General features: G+C 38.3%; 1 protein-coding gene across 3 annotated transcripts in view; it reads left to right on the plus strand.

The window, feature by feature from the left end:
- Positions 1-6,664, plus strand: part of Lrmda (leucine rich melanocyte differentiation associated) — a 996,798-nt gene extending 990,134 nt beyond the window's left edge. For all 3 annotated transcript variants that reach the window (XM_063238708.1, XM_063238709.1, XM_063238710.1), the window contains one exon: positions 6,503-6,664. In XM_063238708.1, coding sequence (XP_063094778.1) covers positions 6,503-6,582 — 80 coding nt within the window. In that variant the 3' untranslated portion in view covers positions 6,583-6,664. The remainder of the gene's footprint in view (positions 1-6,502) is intronic.
- The last annotated feature ends 20,156 nt before the right edge of the window (positions 6,665-26,820 follow it).

The following is a 26,820-nucleotide window of genomic DNA, read 5'->3' on the forward strand; positions in this document are numbered from 1 at the left end:
AGAAATTCAGATGGTATCATTGATGAAAGTTGTTACTTGGCAAAAGCTGATCGAGAAAGTTAATCTGAATGTAAAAATTACATGGAAAAGAATTGATCCCACCGACAACAGGAATGAAACGTTAAAATTAGGCTTAACTTTGCATTTAAAAATTGATTAAGGAGTCAAACTGGCTACATGGAGTTTGCTGTAAATAAACTTTCTGAAAGGAAAATTCCCAGTCTGGTTTATATGTTTATGTTTATAAGCCTGAGCTCAAAGCATCTCTAGGGTTAACACAGCAGACGCCAGAAGCCCCTCGATGTGGAAGTTCAGGGGCAGCCTAGCAGAGTAGAGACACCTGTCACGGGGTAGTTTTGAATAAAGGAGAAATAGGAAGCATGGTTGGAGGTGATCACTGAGCTATTTACCAGAGATGAGGTTTTCACTCATGGTGAAAATACCAAACATGATGAGAACCAAACATGATGAGAACCTCATGGTCTGCATGGAAAGTTCTAGAATGCATTTCCATGGGGTCAGCAAACATGATGAGAACCATTGCTCCCCCTTCCAATACAAGCTGTAGACGCCACCCCAAGGTGTTTGCCTGATTTTTAAAATTTTTAATTTAATTTATTATTTATTATTTACTTTGGAGTCTGTATTGTCCCTGGGTCAGGTATAGAGCTTGTCTCACCTCTAACATGAGATTGCTCAGCTGGGTCCACAGAGAAGGACAGATATGTCTGGCATAAAGGAAGGACTTTGTCTTCCTTCCACAAAAACTCCCAAGCAACCTTTTCCCCGAAGACTTTCTAAAGCTTCTCTTCTATTCATTTTGCCTTGGTATTTAAGTAGCTTACACTTAACACAGGATCTGGTGCTCAGAGCTTATAATTCTGCAGGGTCTTGTGAATTCTGCTTTGTGTCCACTGCAGAGCTGATAACACAGCACACAGCTGCCCTGGGCGGGTATTGCTCTAACCCCTTCTTGAGAGCATAAAATGTGGGTGTTTATTCCTTTCTGGTTCCCAGTTTACTAACAGCCCACACACGATAAGGGCTGAGGTATATGCTTTCTGGGGAATGTCCCTTTCCAACCTAGGAGGGTTATAGCTTTTAAGGCTGGATGATAATGTTCATTTCACCTCTCTCTCCTGCCAGACACTATGATTGCTTTGTTTTCTTGGGAGAGAAAAGTACAGAGCATAGAAACACCAGTATTTAGAAACTCAGGCCATTGCTTTCTGTTTCTCTGCCTCCCTTTTTTTAAAGGGCACATGTTTAATCCGCATAGCTTTTAAAAACATTTCAAAGGTCTGAAGTCATACCAGAGGCTAAAGGTAGGCATGCATAGCAATTCCTAACTTTGTGGATGCTGTTTTTTTTTTTTTTTTTTGTCTGAATGCATTAATGATATGAATGTATTTAACAGATACTTATTGGGCATTTCCTGTGTACCAGTTCTAGGCAATGAGTACTAGAGATGTAGAAGAAGGGAGAATAATATAGGAGTGGTGTGTATGAATGCATAGTAACCCATGGAAATGCATTCTAGAACTTTCCACGCAGACCGGGAAGACACTCCTGATGCCCTTTCCTTCCATGTCACTGACCCATTCATCTCTTTATAACACTGGCATCATTTTCTGCCGAGGAAGGAGGAATCTAGTTCCATCCATTCCTCCTACAGATTAGAGCTCTCTGATGTGCTGTCCATCCCTTTTTCCATCTCCTAATAAAACTGATACTTAAATTCTCTATTTTGCAAATGCAAATTTATTGGTCCAACCTGCACTCATGTCAGCCAGTACATTTTTATATTTGTATATGCAATTTTTTTTCTTTTCCATTACTAGGATAGGAATAGCAGGCCATTTGCTCTGCTGGTTAGGATTTCATGCCAGTGCACATGTAGCCCTGAGCTTGTGTCAAAGCTACTGGGACACAGGACAATCAGTAGGCACTTTGGGCTGTGAGTGTGAAACACGGGTCACACACAAGTTAATAGAAACCCTTTTCTTGGGGACTTTGGCATCTTACAGGGCTCCCATGTGTCCAGACTATATTATAGGTGTATGGGCTAGATGACTTTCAAGATCTGACATAGTCCAACTCAAATCTACTGACCATTGGCTTTGCCTCTTCCATACAGCCATATTAGAAGTTTGTCCATACTTTCATAAGAAAAACATTTAAAAATACTAAATCATCTATTTCACAACTAAAATAGAGCTCATAGATGGTCTTTGTCACTCTCTTTTACAAAGGGGAAGCCAGCCCAGTAAAGGTAAGGGACCTCCCTGGTCACATGGTCACGAAGAACAGGGCAGGCTTTAAATACAGATCTTCCTGCACCTCCCCTACTGAATGGAGAGGTGGGTGGGTCAGGCTGTCCTGCAGGCCCAACCAGCCTCAGATGCAGAGCTCTGCCAACCAGAGTTCCCTTCCTGGAACACTCAGGAGCCCCTCAGCGCAGTCCCTAAAATTGTCACAGACATCACAGCGTTGCATCCATGAGAAGAGGCCAGTTCCCACCCCTTCAAGGCAGCACCAGGGTCATAACTTAACCTGCATAATTAGAACACCCCTTCCTGAGGGGGGACACGTTGAAAAGATAAAGAGCCTCTTTCGAACAGATTCTCCCCAATGCGTTTTTTTCATAATTATAGCTTTAAGAGCTTATGGTGATGGGAAAGCTGGCTACTTAAGAAAAATTAGGAGTCTCATTTGGTAGGAGAAGATTCCCCAGGGCACAGCGTGCTGTCATTTTTCAAGGCCCCTGAAAAGCAACCCCCACACAGACATCTGCACGTGGGCCTGATGCATGGCAAGCCTGCTTCACTTATTATGACCAAAGCCAGATATTTTAATTAAAAACACTACATATGCCATTAAATGTGTTGTTCCCCCTCCAGCTCTGAGATGTTAGAGTTTGCAGAGACACAAACAAGTGAATCTACTGCAGATGTGCTCGGAAACCAAGGCCTCCTGAGTCACAAGCAGCGGGTTCCCGAATTCCACCCTCTAAGCACCTCCTGGTGAAAGTGCCCTGTGCAGGCAAACTGTCCCTCTGTCATTTTCTCAGCACCCAGCAGTTGTCATGGCAGAGAGGGAAGGACCAGGGATGAGCCTAGAAGGGAAACCCATATGGCCCCCTTCCTCCATTTGTGAGCAGACCTATCATTTCCCAGATAAGCTTATGATACACAAAAGTCCTGTTGTCGTATGCAGGATGGTGCTGGATTATTGTTTCCTTTCCCCCTTCTTAATGTTATTTACATATTTGTTTATTTTTGAGCACAAAATTTGCATACTGGGGATAATCACATCCTCGCTGGAGCTCAGGCAAGGAACTCAGAAAGACAATGCTTATTTAATTTAAGCTATCATTGATGACCCCAGTGTAAAGATATCAGCCGAATGTCACTGTCACTAGCCAGAATACCTTTCTCTCCAGGCCCGCACCAACAGCTGGGTTTCATTTTCGATGGCCAGGGCGGCCTGCGTCTCCCCTGGAGCAGCTCAGGACTGAGCGCCTTCCCTTTACGGATTTTATTCAAGGTGACAGCTCCCTACACATTGGTCTTCTGATCACCTCAAGTAGCCAAGATATCAGTGGGGACGAGCGTGCACCTCCTGCAAAACCGAAATTTAGATTGACTGAGGTTATCCTTAGGCCCTGTGACCCCACTGCTCCCACAGACCAGGGTTGCCAGGAACTTCACAGCTGCAGTTTTGTAATGACGTCTCGGGAGAAGAGTTCTGCGGCAACAGGCAGAGAAGACCCCAAGTGCTAAGATGTGATGTCAGCTTGCGTTAGAGCAGCACACAGCGCTAGAGTTTCCTTGGCATAATATGGCGCTGGTATCTCTGTCAGGATCTCTGTTTTCTGTCACCACACACAATCCTGGGCCTGTCTCAAGTCCTGACAGCGCTTTTTCAGATCAGGTTATTGCCAGGACAGAGAGGAACTCAGCTCCTCGCCACACAGCCCCTTTGTTTGAAGTCTGCCCTTTTGTCATTAATGCACTCGATATCTATTTAAATTTGGCAGTGAGCACATTCTCTATTTTCCTGTCAAAAGATCATTGACAATATTAGTACCGCATGTCCTTGCCTCCTTTTCCAAGTGCTGACACCTAGCTGTGGTCCCCTGCACTCACCCAGCAGCCCTGTCTCACCAGGATGACCATAAACATTTTTGTTTCCAGGCCCAAAGAAACAGGGAAGCTCATAAGAAGGACTCTTATCAAGGCCAAGCAGCAAGCGGGTCTGGGAGAGTGGCTCAGAATGCATCGAGGCCCACATTGCAGGAGCATTTGCTTCCCTCTGGTTGCCTGCAAGTGAGATGAGAATAGAAGTTCATGGTGGAGAAAGAGTAGAGGAAAGAAAGCATACCCCCAAATCCCCTGGAGAGTTCTCTGCAGGCAGGGCACCCCTGGGGGCAGGCTGTGTGTACACAGGTGTGTGTGTGTGTGTGTGTGCAAGTGCCTGCCTTCTGTGCTTTTCCTCAAGAGAAAGACTACTCTTTATGGCATCTGACAGCCCTGTGCATTTCTCTTTTTGAAAGTCCATTCTGTCCTGGAGCCATAGGAGGAGGCTGACACCCTTTGGCCTCACCTTCCCAGATCCTGAGGGTGTGTTTGAATCTGCAGTGCCTAAGGCAGCCCCCTGAAGATTTTCCCATACAGCTGGACTGTCCAGCCCAGGCCTGCAGGCCGTGCTGCTCCAGGTACAAACTTCACTGGCCCAGCCAGGATCTTGGCATTGGTGACAATGCTGGCGCATTGCTGGAGGCTACTTACCTGCATAATCAAAGGATACAGCTCAGTGTGGATAACAAAAGAGTAACTTAGCCCTTAAGAAGAGTCTCCATGAGGTTTCATCCAGGCTCAGGACTTCCGGGCACCGGATCAATGCTGAAAATCAGGAACTGGGGGTTGGTGATCAGGACAACACCAGGATGTGGCTCAGAATGTGGCGGGAAGTATCACAAAGGAGCCATGGGAGTATCACAATGTCACCTGGTCCCTTGACCAACTCCACTAAGAGATATTGAGATCCTAGCAATTTCCACCTTTGTCCCAATCCATCCAAACCAGGGAGGATCTGTCCTGTTCACAAAAGTGGCTAAGAGTCATGCTAATTGTTCTTTAAAAGCAAAGTTGAAGATTCTGCAGTGGGGAAACAGCTGTGTTATAGTCACGAAAATATTTACCAGTGAAAAATTCGAGGTGAGGAACCTGGAGAATTTCCAATGCTAATTTATCCCAAATTAAGCAAGAAGGTTGCTTTGCTCATTGATTTCACACTTATGCTGATGCAAAAATAATAGTCATGCATATAGGTAGTTATTTTTGCAGGTAGATTAGTGGCTCATGAATTAATATTTTATGGACATATTCATTTTTTTTCTCCCTCTAGCTGGGTACACTTCAGAGACTCAAGTCCTATTAGTACTAAGGCAGCTGCATCTAAATGAATTTTTAGTTCTTCTAAATATGGAAGGAAGAAAATATGACCAAAGGCAAAATAAAATTATAAGTATTTTCTTGGAAAAAACTGATTTTTCCTTCAATGATCCTATGAGGCTTTTACAATAACTATGGCAGGTGATTTCTTATCACTATTTATAATTAATAAAGAATTGCTTAGAAAGTTTCTACCTAGCCACGTGGCAGTGCCAGCTTTTCCAGCTACTCATGAAGCTGAGGCAGGAAGATCCCAAGTTGAGGCTGGTCTGGGGAACTTAGCAAGACTCGGTATTAAAATGGAAATAAATAATAAATCAATAACTAACAAATAAAAAGGCTAAAGATGTAGCTCCGTGTAAGGACCAGGTTTCAATCCCTAGACCTGTCCCCAAAAACTTGAACCCTATCTTTGGCATGGTTTTCATGAATAAATCTCATATAATCTCTTTGAATTTTGAGAGTAAAGCTTTAACTTTTGGGACAACATGCTTAAAGTAAAATTGAGGGTGAAAATTAAATATATTTGAACTTGAGAAGAAGGTTTAGGATGCCCACAAGGAAAAGACACTGTCAGGGGTCCTTGTGACTTCTGTGCCGTGTGTCACCCACGCCACCACTGTTCCTGAATCATTTCACAGGTGCTCGAAGAAAGGACTTCATGGAGGTCACCATCCTGGAAGATTGTCCTCTAGTTCTGCTTGGGCTGAATCCATCTTTAAGCTATCGGTTCTCTATTTGTAGAAATTCTAAGGAGGAAACCAAGAGAGAGGAAAGCACTGTGCTGTGTTTGGGAAAACAGTCTCTTAAATGTGGAAATCAGGCAGAACACATGTTTTTCCTAAGAACCGAGACTTGGTAATGGTGTTTTATTTGAATGTCTACAGTGTGGAAAAGAAGGTGGCCTTTCCTTCTTGGGGCTTACTGCATTTTCTGTCACCTATCAGGTTGGATGTCACCATCTTGGAAGTCTGCTTTGAGGCACCTGCGCTTCCTGACTGCACTAATTCTGCCACCTGTAATGATGTGTTTCTTTTTGCTTACAGGGGTCCTGGGCAAGTGTCACTATGTTTACTGTGGGAAAAACTCCGAGGGCAACAGGTTTATCCGAGATGATCAGCTCTGAAGACAAACTCTGTATACCTTTGCTTATTTTGTGAAAATAAAAAGAAAAGGGAAGAAAAATAAAAAGCCAAAGAAAGAAACAATGACCCATTTCTTATCTCTGGGGAAAGGCTGTGGCTTCAGCTGTTGGTACCTTGTGCTGACTTTGCCAGGCTCGTCAAGATCATCCGTCTGCCTTACACTGAGTGGTCACAGAGAGATTGACATGATTGCCCTTAAGCAGGTCTCATCTACCAGGGTGACAGACAGCGGCAGCGAAGCACCAGGGCTGACAGCATGAACACCATGATAGATTGCCTGGTCCCTCCACTGCTCACAGGGGAGCAGAGGTCACACCTGGGGCCTCCCTGAGCATGCGCAGTAGCTGCAGTCTAGGGAGCGAGACTGTCTTCTGCTTGCCTGCTAAGTCAAGATTCCTCTGATGGCACTCTGATGTAGGTTTCTATTTAGTGGAATAGTCACAGTTTAGGAGAAGGACACTTAAACCTTAGCCTTTATATGCTCATATGCTCGCCCCTCTCCCCTCTCCAATACTTTAGCATCGTGTTTAACACAGGTGACATATGCCTTGTACAGTTTTTCAGAGAACAAAAAAGATAACCTCTCAGCCAGGTCATACATTTAGGGCCAGTTTCATGTTGCTATGTTTGATTAAATTGCTTTCCCTAAATCCCTGACTACAAAAACATGGGCTTCATCTTATTTCATATTTCCAAATCCACTTCTTGCCTTAAACACAATACAGCAAGAGGCATCTTTCCCAGCATGAGGGTTTGGTTGCACCAGGGACTGTTATTTATTTTTAACTACGTATACTTCTAGCTATGCTTAGGGCCATATTTGTGGTGGGGGCTGGTTTGCTCCTTCGGGTGCTATTTAAAAGTAGTGAGGTGATGAAAGATAATGTATCAGGAGGCTGAAAAACAAAATGAAGACTATAGAAAATACCTACCAGACCACATGGGTTTTATAGAAGGCGCAAGCCTTTCAAACCTCATGTCTTTTCTCAGGACCTCTCAAAACTTAGATCCGCAGCTTAAGTGACATTGCTATGTCGCTGTGTATCTTTGGTTGTATTCTAACAGCAAGGTCACAAGGGAAATAGGCACTATCGTGCCAGTTGGGGGACTGCCATTTTTTGAACTTACGGTGCACAGGCCACATGACTCTGGGAGATACTGGAAAGACTGGGTGCTGTTTGACACAAGAGCATTTATTTTTGGTGGTTGTATTTAGACCAGATGTTCATTGTCTTGGGTCCCCCAGTATTGGAACCGCAAAGCCTGGAAGAGAATGCCTCCAAGTTACAGCTACCAAGTGACAAGAGAGTTGCTATTGCAAGAGTCTTTGGGGACACAGAATCCCTGGGCTGCCTGAGAAGAAGCCTGTTTCTCGGCTCCACTCCGTTTACATAGCCTCTGGCCTAGTGAGTCAACACAGTCCTGGAATGACATGTATCGAAGCTGGCAGGAGGCCTGCTTTGTAGATTATACAACCTCTGCTAATCAGCTGTTCAGACTAGTTAGCATTAAAATCCGCGAGACCATTAATCATTAGAGATTATGGAATGTTTGCTTACATCTCTCCAACCTATTCATAACAAGAGTTGAGTGCCTTTTCTGTGTTTGATCCACAAAACAGTGCAGGGATAATGTTTTAAGTCAGCTGCTCTCAGTCCCACCCGGGTTCTTTGTTTAGGAGCATCAACACGTTTTTTGTCCATGGCATATCATGGGCAGCAGAGCTCTCCGTGAGGGCAGCTAGACTAGTCCGATGTCATATTCAATCTTGCGGCACATATATCCTTGTCTTTATAAAAGGCTTTAACCCTGCCTCAAACAATAAAAAAGCACTTGTGAACTGACCACAGAATTTTTCCATCTTTATTTTTCTTACTTGTTTACTTTTCTTAATGTCAGAACCATTTGTATCAAGCACGGGAATGTCTCCCTCAATGTGAGCTTTGGAAGCAAAAAAATATTTTTGGAGTGAGTTACTGACCGCATTGTTTCCCTCTCTTTGGCCTGTTTATTTTCTTCCAGAATGGTATAATAACTTTAATTAAGATTAGCTTTAATTATAATTTACGTAAAGGCCATCACTGTGGTATATTCATCTTATTGATAGAATTACAGCAACTTGTTTCTTGTAAGCATGGTAATGATAATGAGACAGGGTTGGGTTGTTTACAACTCCACTGTTTGTCAAGCAAGATCTGCTCTACTGGAGCTAGACTTGGGCCTGGATTGGCAAGGGGAGAGAGCCATGCTGCATGTTTATCTAAAAATCTGTAGAGGTTTCCCAAATCTTATTTTTCAAGGCAGAAAATTAGAGGGTAATAAATTGAAAGCTCAGACATATCTCATACCTTCTCTATCCTTGGTTCTTTTTTCCCTTTAAACTACTCAAGTGAGTTTATTCGTTGAGAATCAGGGTATCTGACATCCCGTCTCCCCTGCCCTGGAGCCCTGATCTAAGTAGAGAGACCCCTACAAAACATGGCCATTCTGGAGTTTTCTAGAGCCTCAGCAATGTCGAGGTGACTCTCTGTCTCTCAAGTAACATAATTTTATAGAACAATTTGTTCTTCAGGGAATAATGTTTTAGGTTGTAGGGAATCGTATTAAAAGTACAACTATAGCAATCATTTGCTTTTCCTTTTACCAGCTTTGCTCATAAACCCTCCATCTGTTTGTTGCTTTAAATAGAAGCACATTATCAGAGATTATCACTCGATCAGGCTGCATGTCTGAGTGTGATGTGTTTTCACATATTCATGTACACTAAGGAGAAAAAGAAAGCAAACTACAGAGTCCAGAGGAAAGCACGCATGTGTGTGTTTTGTGTTTGTGTGTGTGTGTGTGTGTTTCCAGCAGAGATGTATCTTGCACATTTTTCAAGGGAAAAAGTCTTTCTTGTGTTTCTAAGAAGTATGCTGGCTGTCTTTGTCATCTTTGTTAATATGCAGATCAAAAACAATCCACAGGGCTCTTTTCATCAAAACTGTACCATTCTTCAAAACTGGCTACTAGTGAGGGCAGCCTAAATCGGATTTGTGTCGCTGCCCGTGGCACAGGAAGGACACACAAGGCGCACTGAGACTGTTCTGTGTCATCTATCCATTGAGCTGATCCAACATGACCTTTAACTAGCTGCTGTTCCAACTTGGTTTCCAAGAAGCCTCCTGCATGGAACAAGGGTGTTACTGTCACTTAATCCTGGCTTTTCTCACTTGTCTAAATATCATGTTGTAGCCTACTTGGAGTGAGAGGGGGCAGTGAAACCAGAGGAACACAAAGTATTTTGATCACTTATTTGGATGACAACAAGGCCATCAGCCCTTAATGTTGTACATATGTTACTACTTCAGCTATCACTTATGGGTTTCAAGACTATTAAGATCCAACCCACTGTCCAAAATTATTGTCTTTCTGCAAGTTCATCTAAAAGCTCCAAACATTGCTGGTACCCACTCAAATAATTATAACTCTGAAACACCTACTTGTCACTTTATGAGTAATGATTTTTGTTTGTATACATATACATATTAGTTGGTATTGCTCCTTTTAAAGAAGCATAAAATGTGACTCAAAGAATAAGTCAGGATGCAGAAATTTTGCTAAGAAAAAGAGGAAGAAGTCTTAAGTACAATATGTCTATGATGGAGAAATGTTAGTAGAACTGATATAAAGAAAAAAAGTGGGTTATGCCATGCGACAGGACAAAGAAAATTTAAAATTGGAATCTTGGAAAATTTAAAATCTACTTGGATAAGGATACATTGGAAACTAAGGCAATGATAACAAGAAGTAATTTTCTGCTAATTAAAAGAGGCTTGCTGTGGTTAGTATTAAAATCATGATTAGGAATATTTCTCCTCAAAATGGAATCATCTTTGACTTGAACGAGTGCTGCCACATCTTAACGTTTTGTAAGTTTTTCTGCTCTGACAATAAAAGGTGGGAAAGATACGTCCCAAGGTGCTCTGGGAACACATGATCCTATGTGTGATGGTTGAATATGGATGAAATGATTATCGCTTGTGCCTAATTTCCCATAAAACAGCATCCTAAGGTAAGTTCCCAGCTGCTGGATTGGATAAATGATAAGGAGGAGATTTAGTGACCAGGCAATAAGATCAAAGAGAAAGAACAGTCTTGTGTTCTTACCAAACCTTTATAAATCCTTTAAATTTTGGACATCTTGACAAGACAACAACAGAAATAGAAACACATTTAAGGACAAAGATGTCCTCTCTATGACCAACCCTGCACACAGATAATCTGAATTAACATGCAGAATATTCTAGGGAAAATGTTTATGTTTTGTCCTACCAGTTATTGTGAATCAACCTTTCCTTAACCTCAAAACAAATTCCTTTGATGTTAAAAATAGGAATGAATTTGAAAAGCTGTATGGATAATTTCCTTTTAGACAATAACTTTTCAATTTGAGTAAACAAAGAGGGCCAAAGTCACAGTAGTGGACTTAACTACAACCTTTAGGCTGTTCCAGTCACGTCAAAATAGGTAAAAACTAAGATACATGAATTATTTTTAAAAGTTAAATATATCGTATCACAGTTGAAATAATGAAATCTACTATAAAATAAATTCCACTTCATGCAAGACATAAATGAGTTTAACACCCAGATACAGTGTGATGTTTTAATTTTCATGTTATTATTGTTTAACTTAATCTTTTATTTAAAAATAGTACTCTGATTTCCAACTCATGGTTAATGTTTCTTAGGAAATGGTTATAATACAAATGGCTTTTGTGTGCATAATATAACTTAAGACAGTAACAGTGACAGCTACAAAATCCTCTAAAAATGTTTTACTAATTACTTGGCTTATCACACACTCAAAAAATATTGTCTTCCTCAGCAGCAAAGAGAAACAAGAGACAAAGAAAGAATATTCCTATTTCTGACATTTTAAATAATTTTTCTAACTTTTCCATGGACTCCAAAATAAATTAGCACTGCATTGCTGTTACCAGGCTATGTAGCACAATGCATCTGCTTCCTAACTAATTAATACCAACTTTGTGGCTTCTTTACATATGAATTTATGACCTGTGATTATGACATATAATACCTTGATTTCAATGTATACCATACAGCTGCAGTAACCAAAGCAGCATGGTACAGGCATAATTCCAGATATACAGAACAGTGAAACAGACCAGAGACCCCCAAAATAAACCTGTGCACCCATGACCAACTAAATCTTAACAAAGGTACCAAAAGTATATATTGCACAAAGAACCATTCCTTTAATAAATGGTTCTGGTATATTAGTCCCTTTTCTGTTTTTAGAGAGACTACCTTATACACAAAAGTTAAAGCAGGAAAGATTTATTTTGGCTCACTGAGAGATTTTAGTCCATGGTCAGCTATCTCCAAGGCAGAATGATCATGGGAGAATTGCATGGCAGAGGCAAGCTGCTTAACCATGTGAGCTGTGAAGCAGAGTGAGAGGAAAGGGGACAGACAGAAATGAAAGCCTTTGGGACAAGATTACAACCTTTTAATTTACTTTATACCCCCAATGATGGACTTCTGGCCAAGCAGACACCGTCTCCTAATGGCACATTCAGTCGTGAACTCATCAGTGGGTTAATCTATTGATGAATTTAGTACTTCCATGATCTAATCATCTGACAAATTCTCCACCTCTGTACACAGGCACCTATGGAGGGACCTTCTGATCCAAATCATAGGAGCTCATAAAATAGGATATATCCATATGCCAAACTAGATGGTTGTCTCTCTTCTAATACAAAAAGCAACTTACAATAAATGGAAAACCTAAAATAAGACTAAACTGAAACTAATAGAAAAAAAAAAAAAAACAAGGGAAACATTTAGAGATAATGGCCCAGGCTAGTATTTTTGGATATGACTCCAAACACATAGGCAACCAAAGCAAAAATAGACAAATGGGATTGGGTGAAACTATAAAACTTCTGAACAGCAAAGGAAGCAAATAACAGAGTGAGGAGATGACCTACAGAATGGAAAAAAAATTGGGGAACAAATAATTTGATAAAAAATAACATCCAGAATATATAAAAAACCCAGAAAATATAACAAATAAAATATAAGCAATCCAATTGGAATAGACAAATGACTTGAATAGATTTTTTTTTTATTGGTACCTGGTATCGAACTCACGACTGCCTGCTTGCAAGGCAGGCACTTATGCCTCTGAGCTAAATCCCCAGCCCCTTGAATAGATAGTTTTGAGCACTGAAACATAAATGTCAAAAATACATACAGAATTGCTGAATATCATTAGACATATGGGAATGCAAATCAAAACTAGAGTGAATTGTCAGGTAACCTTAGTTAGAATTGCTATTACCAAAAAGACAAAAAATAACAAATGCTAGCTAGATTAAAGAGAAAGGGGGCTCTTCTTATTCTCTGTTGATGGCCATATAAATTAGAACATTCTTTTAAAAACTAAAAATTAATATATGACCCAGCTATCTGACTTTTGAGTATATGTCCAAGGAATGAAGTCAGCACATCAAAAAAGATACCCTGCAGCCAATGTTTGTTATAGCACTGTCGACAACAACTAAGAAATGACATCATGTATGTATCCATCAGTGAATGAATGGATACAGATTTCATGCACCTATGTGATGGAATATTATTCAGTCATTAAGCATGATAAAATCTTGTCATTTTTAATCAAATGGATGGAACTCAAGGATATTACGTTAAATAAGCCAGACATAGAAGGACAATTACTATATGTTCTCTCTCATATATGGAAGCTAACAAAAGTTGATCTGACTATAAATTAACAATAAGTAGAGGTTGGGACAGGTGGGGTGGGGACAGAGAGTACAGAGGAAAATTCAGTAGCCTGTACCACACAGCACAGTTAAATAGAAGGAATAAATTCTATGCTCCACAACACAGAGGGATGAATACAGCTCATGTAACCTACTATCTATTTTATGAAGTCCCAGGAAAGAAGCACTCAGAGCGTTTCAAGATAAGAAAAAAGGATAAGGAGATGGAAATGCTGACTGCCCTAATATGACCAGCATTTTCTGTATATGTGTGTTGAAATGGCATCCTGTGCCTCATAATGTACAATTATTGCATATTAATAAAAGTTATAATATAAAAAGAGATGCTTCTACTCCACAGAAAGTTTATTAGGATGTTTACAATGATTGTTGCACACCAAAAAGGATGAATGTTTTCATAAAAGAAATTTCCACTGGAAAAATTTAGATCCATTTTCTTGAAGCTGACAAGAAAACTCAGCCTAGCAATGAATACTTCATTCAGTTTCAGAATAGCATGCAGTAAAAAAGCGTGAGGCCATGGGAATGGGTTAAGATGGACACAGGACAGGAAGTAAGTGGCAGAAGATCAGACCTTTTTAATACGCAACTTGACGTCAGATGGTGGTAAGATGCGGTGTGGACCTGCAGGGCCTCTTCCTGCAGGTATTTCCCATGTATAGCCACCAAGTGGCATGGTGTGGCTTCACCAGAGGCACCCTAGGCACCGCAGATCACAGGTGATCGTGTCAAGTTAGAAGTTTGTCTCTTTCGTCCAATTAAAATCCTGAATCAAACTCAAATCCCTTGTTATAATTATACACCATGATAAGACAGGCCCAATTATAAGGCAAGATTTAAGGAGAAATTCAAAGGCAGTGTAATATTACTTATACAATGAACTCTTCGTAGATATCCTTAAAATGATGGTTTTGTCCCAAGATAATTGTCAGAACTCATTTTAACCTGATAACTTAGTATCCAAACATTCTCAGAACATCTCATCGGTAACTAAAAAATTAGATATTTTTACTAGTTAGTGTGAGGGAAGAATTTATAAGCCAGCCTACTAATAATAATTAGCATACAAATACTATTTTAAACTCTTTATATGTGTTGGCTAATTTAATTATCCAGTAACTCCATAAAGTACATCTCTATTATTATTCCCATTTTAAATATAAGAAAACTAAGGCTCTGAAAAGCTCAACACCATTAACTGTGTCACACCAAGTAACAGGTGTGAAAGCCTGTGTCGAGAGTAAAAGCTTTTCAGCACTGTAATATTTCTCTGATAGCCATACCTACTTTGTTTTCTCATATTGGAGATGTTGCTTTGAAACCTCTCTTTAGGAATAAACTTTAAAAATCTTTTGCAAATCATTTGTAAAGTCTTTTGGGGGAATCATTGATAATCATTAATTTTTTTGGTGTTAACAAAAAGAAAAAATAATATTTCTAGCCCCATACCACAATTAATTTCCTATAATAAGTTCCCAAGATAAATATCACACTGTTCATTTAAATTCAAAACTACCCTCAAATGAATAACATTTTCTGAATAAAGTTTTGAAGACTTTACATAAATATTTAGCATAGTTTAAGGAAAGAATGAACAGCCTGGAAATCCCACATCCTGGTTTCTGCCATGCAGTCAATGTGGAATCGTTTGTTATGTTGCAAATTTGGAAAAACCTCATTATCCTGGCTGGTTATGAATGGAGCACCACAGCCAGCAGGCCCAGGTCTCTTTCTGCTCTACTTCTTACCGAATTTTCTCATCTCTTTTCTGTTTCTGTACCCTGGGAGAGAGGAGATGGAAATTAACCAAACCCAGCTAGAGTGACACACTGAAGCCAGTGGTGATCTCCAGTATCTCTCCAGAGTTGTAATTTAGTGTATTTATGAGATATATGGTGCATGAAACTGCTTTGCAAAATGATATGCTATTCAAGTATAAACAATTATATGGTAACCTGCAAATTATGAAGCCTTTTTACAAAATATTTTGGAAATATTTTAGATTTATCCTGGAATCCTTGTCCTTCAAGATGAATAGTTTGAAGCAGACCATAACATAATATTTGCACAATTTCTGAAGTGGGGACTCTAAAATTAGTCCCTATTTTATAGCTCTTATATAACTGTGCATAGCTTAAGTGTTTTTGTGGAGGTTAGACTTTGTGATTTTTTTTTCATAGGTGATAATTTCATTTGGCTATAATCATTCACAACTGTTCTCCCTACTTTGTGTACTATTAACTAGAGGGTATGAATAATACATCTTTTCTGAGTTCTATTTGTTTACCAGATTAAACTACAGTAAGGTGATTAGGTACTCTCCTTGAAAGCCATTGTAGATGAGCATCAGAAATCTGGGAAATCAAGACAAATGTCTTAACACATTTTATTTTTATAAAGTTATGATCAATGTAAAGATTCATAATAAATAAAATATCAAGTATTAAATAAAAATGTTCCTTTTGCTCCAAGCTCCATCTGATATGGTTCAATACAGTCCATATTTGGCTCTTCAACTATTTAGCTATTCAACTATTTCAACTATTTGTTTCTATCCCTTAAAAAAGGCATCAAAGACAAAAAATCCTCATTATATGTCCCATGGCTCCTACTCTAGTCCATATTTACAGAGAAATGCAAAGAATAAAAGCCAAGCTCAGGAGGTTTTAGTTGAAAACAAGACTCCATTGACACTTGTGCTATACAAGTGTGTTATACTTTAGTAGAAAATTTGTCTTCATTTTGCCCACGTCCTGAGACTTTGTGGGAGACTGGCATTAAAGCCTATGGGTAGTTAACTGGGTACAGAAAAATTTGACACAGCTCAGTGTTCTAGCAGTAGTATGGGTACTACTGGCTGCTGTTAGCCAAACTTATAGGGAGAATCTGCAGCAAAAAGTAGAAGTGAAAAGTTTGTATTTTCATCAGAAAGGAAATGCTTGTTAACTTGTGGCTATGGAGCCCCTACCCATGGTTGCTGAAAAGGTTAATGTTAAAAGGAAGCCAGGCACTTTGCATCAGGACAATTGGAAAACGGCTTGAGGGCATCTCAGGAATCAACAAGACACCACCATTCAAAATCTCAAGATACACCCCATGTTTATAACAGCACAATTTATAATAGCTTAAACTTGGAAACAAACCAAATGCACATTAACTGAGGAATAAATAAAAAAGATGTGGTATTTTTATGCAATGGAGTACCACTTAGCCATAAAGGACAAATCTGAGACTTTTATAGTAAATGGATACAACTTGAGACCGTACTCATTAGTGAAACAAATCAGATTCACTTGTGTAAATATTGTTTTGTCTCCCTGGTGAGAGAAACTAAAACTGGTGTGAAATAAATAACTGAAAGAATAAATAAAGTCTAAAATGCACAATAGATATCATGAAATGGAAAGAAATTGATCAAAGGAAAAAAAAGAACTATGATGGGGGGAAAGGGAAAGGAAGGGAAAAGATAAAAAATTCAAGTTAGTTATACAATTAATTTCTCCTAGTTCATAGAAAAGGAAGGTTGGCACTTATATCGATTGGAGAATTTTTATGTCTATGTCTTGCCCGCTTAAGTACTACTTTAAAGATAATAATATGCAATGCATTAACTGCTATTGTTTTCCTATCATCTTGTTATGAAATTTTATTTTGTCTTTTTTCCATCAAGTTATAAAAGCAGTTCAAGGTGCAAATTTACGAAGACTTGATTTGAGAAAATCTAGAAACTCTAGGATCTCTGCTCCAGAAGGTTTCCTTAGGGAATTGGTTTCCTGGGATTCATTTCACAATGCTCAGCCATCCAGGCACTCTAAGGCTACACAACTGTCATCCAAAGAGATCTGACTACTGCTTGAATTGCCAGCAGACAATGCCATCTCTACATCATCCATGCGGTGCTAGTTTTATAGACAATTAGAATGTAATGTAAGAGTTATGAGGCTTCCACTCAGTTTCCAAAAGAAGCCTTGGTAGATCAGAGAATATGGCCCTGTGAGCAGTGTGTGAAGCTTTGAAAGTGAATCAAAGGTGCAATTGAGACCCCAGAAACTTAAGCATGCCAGGAATATGGAACCTCGGCTGAAGAAAGTCAAATGCAGTGCATAGAGCCAGATCAAGAGAAAGGTCATGTGGGCTGCAAACAGCCAAATCATAGAAGTGGGACAATCAGTCCCTTCGCAGTTCACATTTATCACAACTTGCCCCCATGTGCTGGGCACACAGCTAAAAGACTTACTGTTTGCTCTACTGTTTTTCAAACTTGCTTTGATCTCATTTCTTTCTATGTGCCTATTTCCCCCTCCTGGAGTAGACATGTTTGTCCTGTACCATTGTGTGTTGGAAATATTTAACTTTTTAAACATTTTTCACAGAGTTTTACAGTTACGAGTTTGCCTCAGGGTCTCAGAGATTATTTTGGACTTGAATTTTGCAGCAGTCCTACAACTGCTATGATTTTGGTAACTTTTACAGCTGGACGTGAGCCTTTTGTTGGCTGGGGGCAGAATACTATAGTTCAGATTTCAAATGTCTCCCAAAAGTATCAATTATTTGGAAGATAGTTGGATTGTCTAGGCACTATTCTCCTGAGTGACTTCATATGTCTATGAGTTAGTTTAGTAACTAACTGTGCTGTTAGGTATAATCCTAAAGGTTGGTGATGGGTGAATAGGGGGGTGACTTTGAGAGGTATATCCTTGTCATCTATTTCTCCTTTCTCTACTTCCTAGATGCCATGATATGAGTAGTTTTGTTTTCCAAGCCCTTTCCCCATGCCATTTCTGCCTTGGCCAGTTATGGCCTGAATGTACTCAAACTCTGAACCAAAATAACCTTCCCTTCTTTTAGGTTTCAAGTGCCAGGTATTTTGTCTCAGTGATGGAAGCACTGACCAGTGCACACATCAAAGTTTAAAAAACTCACATTCTATGTTGCAAGCCCCTACTTCAGTCCATACTTAACAAGCTAAAAAAAATGCCAGCGTATTTTCCCGGTAATCATTCAGAAGTCCTCTTTTTCTTTTTGCTTCCATTTTTCTTCATATTGTCTGATTTCCCTGACTCTATATTCCTTGACGTATGTCTGACTTTAATGTGACTGCCAGTTCCGGTCATTCATTTTCATTTGGCTTTGGCAATTTTTTATGTGTCTCCTAACTTATTGGATCTCAACACTGCTTTTCATACTTATACTAAATTCATGCCAGATGCTTGTAATTCTAATCCTGTCTCAATCGCACCTCTTGTGAAAGAAAGGAGTAAGAGGATTCAAACATCACTTACTTGAGTGTATATTTAAAATTCTTGGGCTTCTCTACTCCACACTGGTTTAATTGACAAGTAAATACCATAAACCATGGTGTGTAACTGGCTTCATTGCGGAAGGCTAGGTCTTATCTGTGATAGTTTCTCTTATCTTTGCATTTTCCCCATTTAGCTATTAAACCAATTTCCGGTGGGTTTTAGTCCTTCTGTTGAACGTTGCTTTCTTCTTCTACAGAATTTGGCAGAAACTGAGAAATACTATATCTTGCTGTTTATCAATATTTATGAATGAAAAAAGAGAACTCTCATATTCGCCTCTTCCTCCCCAACTGGAAACCACTCTACCCACCTAAGGAGAACAGGGTGTGTGTGTAAGTGCATACATACATTTGCACAGATACACACCCATGGTATACACTGATTTTTCAGGCAATTTTTTATTCATAGCAAAAAGTGAGCTTAAAATAGAGATATACCATGTTCCTTTTCTTTATTCAAATGGATACTCACACCTATATAGCGCTTTACACCTTTTATTATTTACTTATCTTCCAAAGAACAAAACATGGTATAATATTTCTAGAAGAAATACTAAATCAAACAGATATTATATGATGAATGCATATACATTTATCAGTGTAGGCATAAATATATGTATAAAACACCTGATAGAACAGTGTAGAGAAAAAGAATAATAATGACACTGAGCTGGAAATTTGTAAACATTCGTCATACAGAATGTTACAGAATATTACTGAAGCTTTAAGCTTCAGTGACTCTCAAAGTTTAAATGCTACCAAACCATTAGAATAAAATTTTATAATATAATTAATTTTGTGCATTTGAGTATTGTGTTTCAGGAATAAAACACAGCATCTTGGGTATGCTAAGCAGGCTCTCTACCATTGAGATACAATCCCAGTCTAACCATCCAATTATTTCTCTTCTGCTGATTTTCTTTTGGGAACTGTAAAAAATACAGTATAAATTTTAAATTTTAATTTACTTGAATTCTAAGGATTCTGAGTGGCATTCTCTGGAGGATAGATTGGGGGAGTATGACCTATGCGGGGACATCTATGTCACCCAGTCCATCTCTTTCCTCATGGAGTCATGCTCGAACTCTGTCATGTGTTCACCCAGACCTCATCCTAGAGAACCATGAAGTCAGAGATACTTTATACCATTCTCTAAACTTCTGTCTGACAGCTAAGGAAAGTTTTCATGAAGTCTGAAAATCAATTAGAGTGACATCTAGCATAATATGGTGCTTATGATGAATTTTAATAAAACATCAATATTTTAAATTCTGGTTAAAGTTTCAAATATTGTTAACGTAAGTTAGTAGCACTTAAAATTTAAAATGATTAAAACTTTAAAAACTGCCTTTAGTCTCAAGACTTCTGAGTAATCTGGATACTAAATTTTGGCTTTAAAGTATGAAAGAATATCTGTGAATCTGTAATTTACCTTTAAACTTTATTTGCTGTATTTTAGGGGGATGTTTACAATTATGAGATGACCATATTTCATACACACTCACACACGTACAGACATGCACACATGCATGCACACACACACGTGCAAACGCACGGGGGAAGGTGCAGATTGTGGTGTACCTTAGAAAATTCTTATGTACCTTAAAATCCAAAAGATGTTTTATTTCCTTCTAAATGTCACAGCATTTTGTGTTGCATGATTAGGTGCCGGGTTCATCTGTAATGCACTATGTGGTAGTGTGATAATATACTTATTGACCAATTGTCACTGCTTTTATACCTCATCTCCTCTCTCTTTTTCAATATCATTTTTGTCACTGTCAAGTTTATATGTGAAATCACTTACGGGTTCTCTGTTTGGTTCGATGTGTCCTCCACTCCTGGTTTCTCTACTTGCTTCCTACCAGTTAATCCAGGACTTCCGTATCCAGGTAACATGTCCGCGTGTGTGGTGCTCTAGGGCTTGTACACTTATCTTCAGCTCACACAGTGCACCCTTAGTTGTGTCTCACTGCCCATGCAGATCAGTGCCATGTGACAGGACGCTCCCATGTCCCCAATGCTGCCCCTTTTGCTTTTATCACTGTAATTTATTTTCAGGTGCTTATGAAATTCCTAATACATTCTTGCTACTTTGAGTAACTAAATATCTTTTAAAGAAACTTGTGAAATGAAGCAAAAGGCTAACACACAGAATTTTCTAATTTTCATATTTATCAATTCCAGCGTTCTTCATTTCTCCAGATAAATCCAAGTTTCCATTTGCAAGTATAACTCTTCAGCGTGATGAAAAATTTAAGCCTTCCTTTCGGCGTGCTTGTGCTTGCAATGTATGCTCCATTTTGCTCCTTTGGCAATGGCCCTGTTTCACCGTCATGTGTGAGGGTGATTTCTCTGGGTATAGCGTTCTCATCCACACTGCTTCCTTTGAGCACACTGAGTATGTCATTCTTACGTGCTCTGTCTTGCATTGTTCCTGAACTTTGGTCATTCTTTGCTCATTTTTCTGAATAGAATGTGACTTTTTATTTTCTAGCAACCCTTAAGATTTTCTCTTTATTGCTGGTTTTCAGCAATTTGATTATGATGTTTCATGACAATAGTTCCCTTTAGTTATACTACTGGATGTTATTGAGTGCCTCCAATTTGTGAGTTTACAGTTTTCATCAAATTTGGAAAATGTTAGCCATGGTTTGCACATTTTTCTCCCATGCTATTCTTGAAAGTTTCATTTGACTTGGTTTGTTACCTTTGTGGGGTGCAATTTTCCTGTTCATTTTATCTCTTTAATCCCTTCCTGCTGTTTCACTGGATTTGTTTTCCAAGATAGTACTTGATGCCTACTGCTGCAGATGGATTATTCTTGGGCACTTTGGAATCTGCCTTTGATAAGACCCTGTGTCGCCGGTTCTAGGCCAGATGTTATATTTATTTTTTGGTTTCTATTTCCTTCCTTAGAAGGTACTGCAGATGTGAATTACATATCTCCTACCAACTACAAGGGTTTGGGCTTCCAGGGGCTTGTGGTTGAATCTTTCACCACATTGCTCAGAGTGACTAGTTAAATTCTTAGTCATGTCCTCGGAGGCCTGAAGTATTTTTCAGGAACTCAGTGTCAGTTCATCATGCTTAAAGAGGAGATCCTAAATATTCTTTCTTAGGCAGTCAGGTTTATACTCAAATCTAATGTTGCATGCTACTTGCCTTTGGCTTCTGTAGTCTGCTATGCCTTTGAGATTCTTTTAATTTGGGGGCACTACAAATTTTGCTTTATTACTTTCAAGCTAGTCTGCATACGTGTGCACACACATGTGCAGGAGTGTGCGTATGTGTGTACCAATGTACTCATTCCAGTACCTTAATGTTTATAGCTATGGGAGTCTCTTTCATGAACTATGTTGACTGAATTTCTTACATGACCTCATTCCCAAATTTGAATGGAAACCAAAAATCACCAAATACCTAAGTAACACAGTGTGGCATGTGATTCATTTGAAAGTAGACACATGAGGGAAAAGATAGCAAGGAAAACAGAGATGTTAAATAAAAGTAGAATACCAATATTAACATCCTCAGAGACGTGTGAAATGGTATTATGTTGATACTGTAATAGGTTGCTATGAAAAAAGAGTCAAAAAGGACACGTTGAACAGCCTATTTTTTTTGTTTGCTTTTCTTTTTTTAAAGTAACTTTATTGGTATACTTTGGACATGCCTAATGATCGCATTCCTGATAGGAAATTTGTACCTCTACAATATACCTTTATTCTTCTTTTTTCTCCCATTCCCCATCCCTCCCTCCAACCCCTCGCCTCTCCTTTATTTACACAATCTTTACTTTCATTTTTTCCTTCATCCCCTCTCTCTATCTTTTTCCCTTCCTTTCTTTCTCCCTCTCCCCTCTCTTATTCTGCTTGCCATTTGAACATTTTCTTCCTACTTCCCAATAAAATTCATTGGTTTTGGTCCTTATTTACTCTTGATTTCTCACGCAAGAGAAACAATGCAACATTTAAAGATATGTGTCCAATATATTTCACTTAAAAGTATGGTCTTGAGTGCAACCATTCCTAAAAAATGTCTCAAGTTTGTCCTGCCTTATAGCAGAGTAGCACTCTATTGTATATAAAAGCCACATTTTCTTCATCCTTTGTTAGGCATTTGGGAAGTTTCCAAGATTTAGGTATGACAAATTATGCTGCTATATTCACGAGTGTGCATATATCACTGTGGTATGAAGCTTTTAAATCTTTTGGGAAAATACTAAGAAGGGGAATACCTGGGTCAAGTGGAAACCCTAGTTTTAATCTTTTCAAGGACTCTCCACACTGGTTTCCAACGTGGCTCATGAAGGACTCCTTTCTCCTCATAGCCACTCTAGCATTTGTTACAAGCTGATTTCCATTGATAGCCATTTTTTCTGGAGTGAGATGCAATGTCAGTTTTGTTTCAATTTTGATTACTTCAATGACCAGTAATGCTGAACATTTTTTTCATATATGTATTTATTGTTTGTACTTCATCTGAGAAGTGTCTATACATTTCTGTTGCCCGTTTTTGGATTGTGTTTTTAAATTTGAGGAGTTTCATTTTGATTTAGTTTTAGTTCTTTATATATTCTAGACATTAATCCTTTGTTTGGGAAAAGGCTTGTAAAATTTTTTTCTCACTCTGTGAGTTGTCTTTTCACTCTTTTGTTGTTTAAAAGTTTTTTAATATAAAGTGATCCCAGTTGGTTATACTTTGTAATTTTTAATGTACAATCAGGATTTTGTTATAAAGTCTTTGCTTACCCTTTTGTCTTTGAGTTTTCCTATTTTCTCTTCCAGCAGATTAACTGTTTCTGTTTTAATATTTAGAACTTTGGTCTATTTAAATTTTAGTTTCGTGCGTGGTGAGAGACATGAGCTTAGGTCAAACTACTATTGCCAAAATAAAATAGTTAGTGGAAAAATTGGGTTAGTGAATTGAAACAAAAAATTCAGGATACTTTCCTCTATAATGAAACATATAAAGAAAAATATAATAGAAAATTTAAGTAATAGGAGAACAGTAAAGTAGAAAATTCAAAAATAAAACATAGAGCAGAAAGAAATATTCAAATAAATAATGTAGTGGGATTGCAATAATATAACACAAGAGTCTGAGGATATTAAATATCAAACATGATAATGAAAAATATGGAAAAATTATTGTGAATTTCAGAAAATCAAACTAAAGAAACTTGTAGAGCTTAAAAGACAAAGCAGATAAACATGATACCTTTATAAGACTGTCTACTTATTGTAAGAGTAAATGCTAGATGATGGTAGAGGCACGCTTTCAAAATTCAGTTAAAATTATTTTCAACTTTGAATTCTACACTTTGTCAAAATATTATATAAATGAGATGTAAAATTAACTTTAATCATAAAAAATGTAGAAATATGTTCCCCACAATGATCCGTCCTTTTTCTTTCTCAGAAACACAGAGAAATTTTTGTTTAAACACATCCAAACTGGCCAAAAATGTATTTCTCGGCCTCCTTTGCAGCTATGGATGGCTACGTGATCATGCTTCAGCCAGTGATTTGCAATCAATATCTTGTAATGGAGTGGTTTCATGGAAATATCTTTAAAGGGGAAGGGGTACACTGACCTCTTATTTTTCTTTCTGATTTCCTGGAGTGTAGACATGGTTGCTGGGTTTTAACATTTATTTTGGTCCATGATTCTTTTGAGAATGCAAATTATATGCAGAGACTTATGGAAAAGTGAAATGGGAAGTTATATCTTTGATGACAGCATGCAGCTACCAGATCAGATCTGCATTCTCTAATTTCAAATATCTCCTTGTTATGCAGAAATAAAATTTTACTTCAATTCCATATAGTTTTCATTATTCTAATGTGCAGCAAACCTAATCTAAACTTAAACAGAAAGCTAGATGTTATACAGTAGTTAATTAGGAATATAAAGTTGTTTAATCACCAAGACATGTGACCATGACCAGGTCAGTGATCGGTAGTAAAAATAGTGTTGGCAAGCTTCAAAGAACAAGTGCATTTAACTGAAGAGAGAGTGTTATTGAAGAAAATCACAGGATCATACACGTGCAAAATCCTACACAGTAAAGAAAATTTACCTCAAGAATGAAATAGAAGCAACTAGAAACTATAAGAAATATAAAACAGTTTAAATGCTATTGTTCTATAATGAACAATAGTTATATGGTCAAGATCATTTAGGCAATAATGAGAATCATTAGAGGGAAAACAATTTCTTCCAGAAATAATTACTATTTGCTTCTGCTAGGAATTTTTATTCAAATTAAGACAATTACTAAATAAAAAAAGTTTCTTCAGGATTTATTTACACGTTGGCCTCTTCATGTTAAGTTATATGCTACAAGGTAACTCCTTTGTATTCAGTATGGGAAAGTTTTAATTATATATATGATTGCCATATGCATTCCACTGATTCTCATAACTTAGGAATATAATTATAGCATCTTGCAAACACGTCAATAGTACTACTAATTAGTTTATTTTTACCTATTTTCCTAGTTCTTGTCTTGCTTATTAGATTATGACCTCTTAGTTGTAAAAACTATTTTTCAATTCTGTATTCCCAAAACTTAGCTCAACATCAGAAGCACTGTAGGTGCTCATACATATTAAAGAATCCATGTAAGTAAATGTCATCTGATAATTACAAGAACTTGTTTTCACTTTTGCTGTTTCTTTAAGAAAGGAGACAAAAGGAAACAGTGAAAGAAGATGTGATTGAAAAGGAAAGGAGAATACTAAGCACATTTAATAGATGTCCCTTCTCCCAAGCGCTTAGGCAGCGGCAAGCACACCCTCAGAGCATGTCTGATGATATTTTGGGGCCTCTTTTCACAGATCACCTTGCAATCTCAGGTCACAAGGTGGGAGCTGCCAGCAGTCCTGGTATTAAACCACTGCACCAGCCTCTAGTCCTCCTTTAAGTGAGGTGGCTTGTGATGGACTAGCCTAGGGTAACTGTGCAAACCTCCAGCTGCCCTGTCCCTGTCTTCCTGCCAAATAGACTCAGACTTCAAGTGAGTAGTTTCACAAGCCTGGGAGCAATGGATATTTATAAAGACAAATTATGTCATGGTCATGTTCACATAGCATCACCATCAGGTCAGCATCCAAGCAAACTTGAGCCATAACTCCTGTGAACAGTCAGCTCTGCTGAAGGAGGTACTCGAAGAAGAGAGACAGAAGGGGAAATAAGGTATAGATGTGCCTGACAAGCTGGATCACATGGAAGACGCAATCTTTCTTCTTTTCATAGAAAGCCTTGGTCAGAAACATTTGAAATATAGTGGAAAGATCATGCAACTTGGGATTAATGGAACTTGTTCTTGGTCCAGGCTCTGCTTTACCAATTACCTTTGTGTTCTAACATGTGTCCTTTCCTATCTCTGGACCTTGGATTCCTCATTAGGAAAATGTCAAGCTCATATACTTATTTCAGGGATTATAAATACATAATAGATACGAATGTCCTTTGTAAAATTTAAAATATACTGCTTTTTGAAACTGCAAGATGTCTTAATGCTGCTCAGCATATTGTATTTAACCCATGTAAAGAATTGTTAAAGAGAAACGCTACCAAATGAAAAATTGCTCTTGTCAATAAGCAGTAATTTAAAAACAATGTCTAATGCTAATCATTCTTTTTTATTAATCTGCTAGTCAATAACCGTATCTTGTAGCAATACATTATTAAGTATGTTATCACTCTATCAAAGTATCTTAATGACTAATATTCACATATTCTGTAAATATTTGTCATGTATTTAAGTGAAAGGTAGTAGGTTATCCACAAAAAATGAGCTAATAAATAATAAGGAAAGGAGAAAATTGAGCCAAGATGGAGACTAAATTTACTGAGTACCTATGAACTTAAATAGGTCTTGATGCACCAATGTACATTCACAAGAGCTAAGGACATCAGGTAAGACTCCAGGTTCTAACGTGACACTAACAAAGTAGACACTGAAAAATACAGGAGGAAAGAAATGCCCAGGCCATCACTCCCCAAGCATCTAACAGCACAGTCATGCATACTTTTCACTTGAAGTGGAGAGAAAGAATTAAGTCCAGATTTTCCACTTGAAACTGGGTCCTA

The sequence above is a fragment of the Cavia porcellus genome, unplaced genomic scaffold, assembly GCF_034190915.1.
Source record: "Cavia porcellus strain 051 isolate PalLab524CR breed Dunkin Hartley unplaced genomic scaffold, mCavPor4.1 scaffold_28, whole genome shotgun sequence".
Lineage (NCBI taxonomy): Eukaryota > Metazoa > Chordata > Mammalia > Rodentia > Caviidae > Cavia > Cavia porcellus.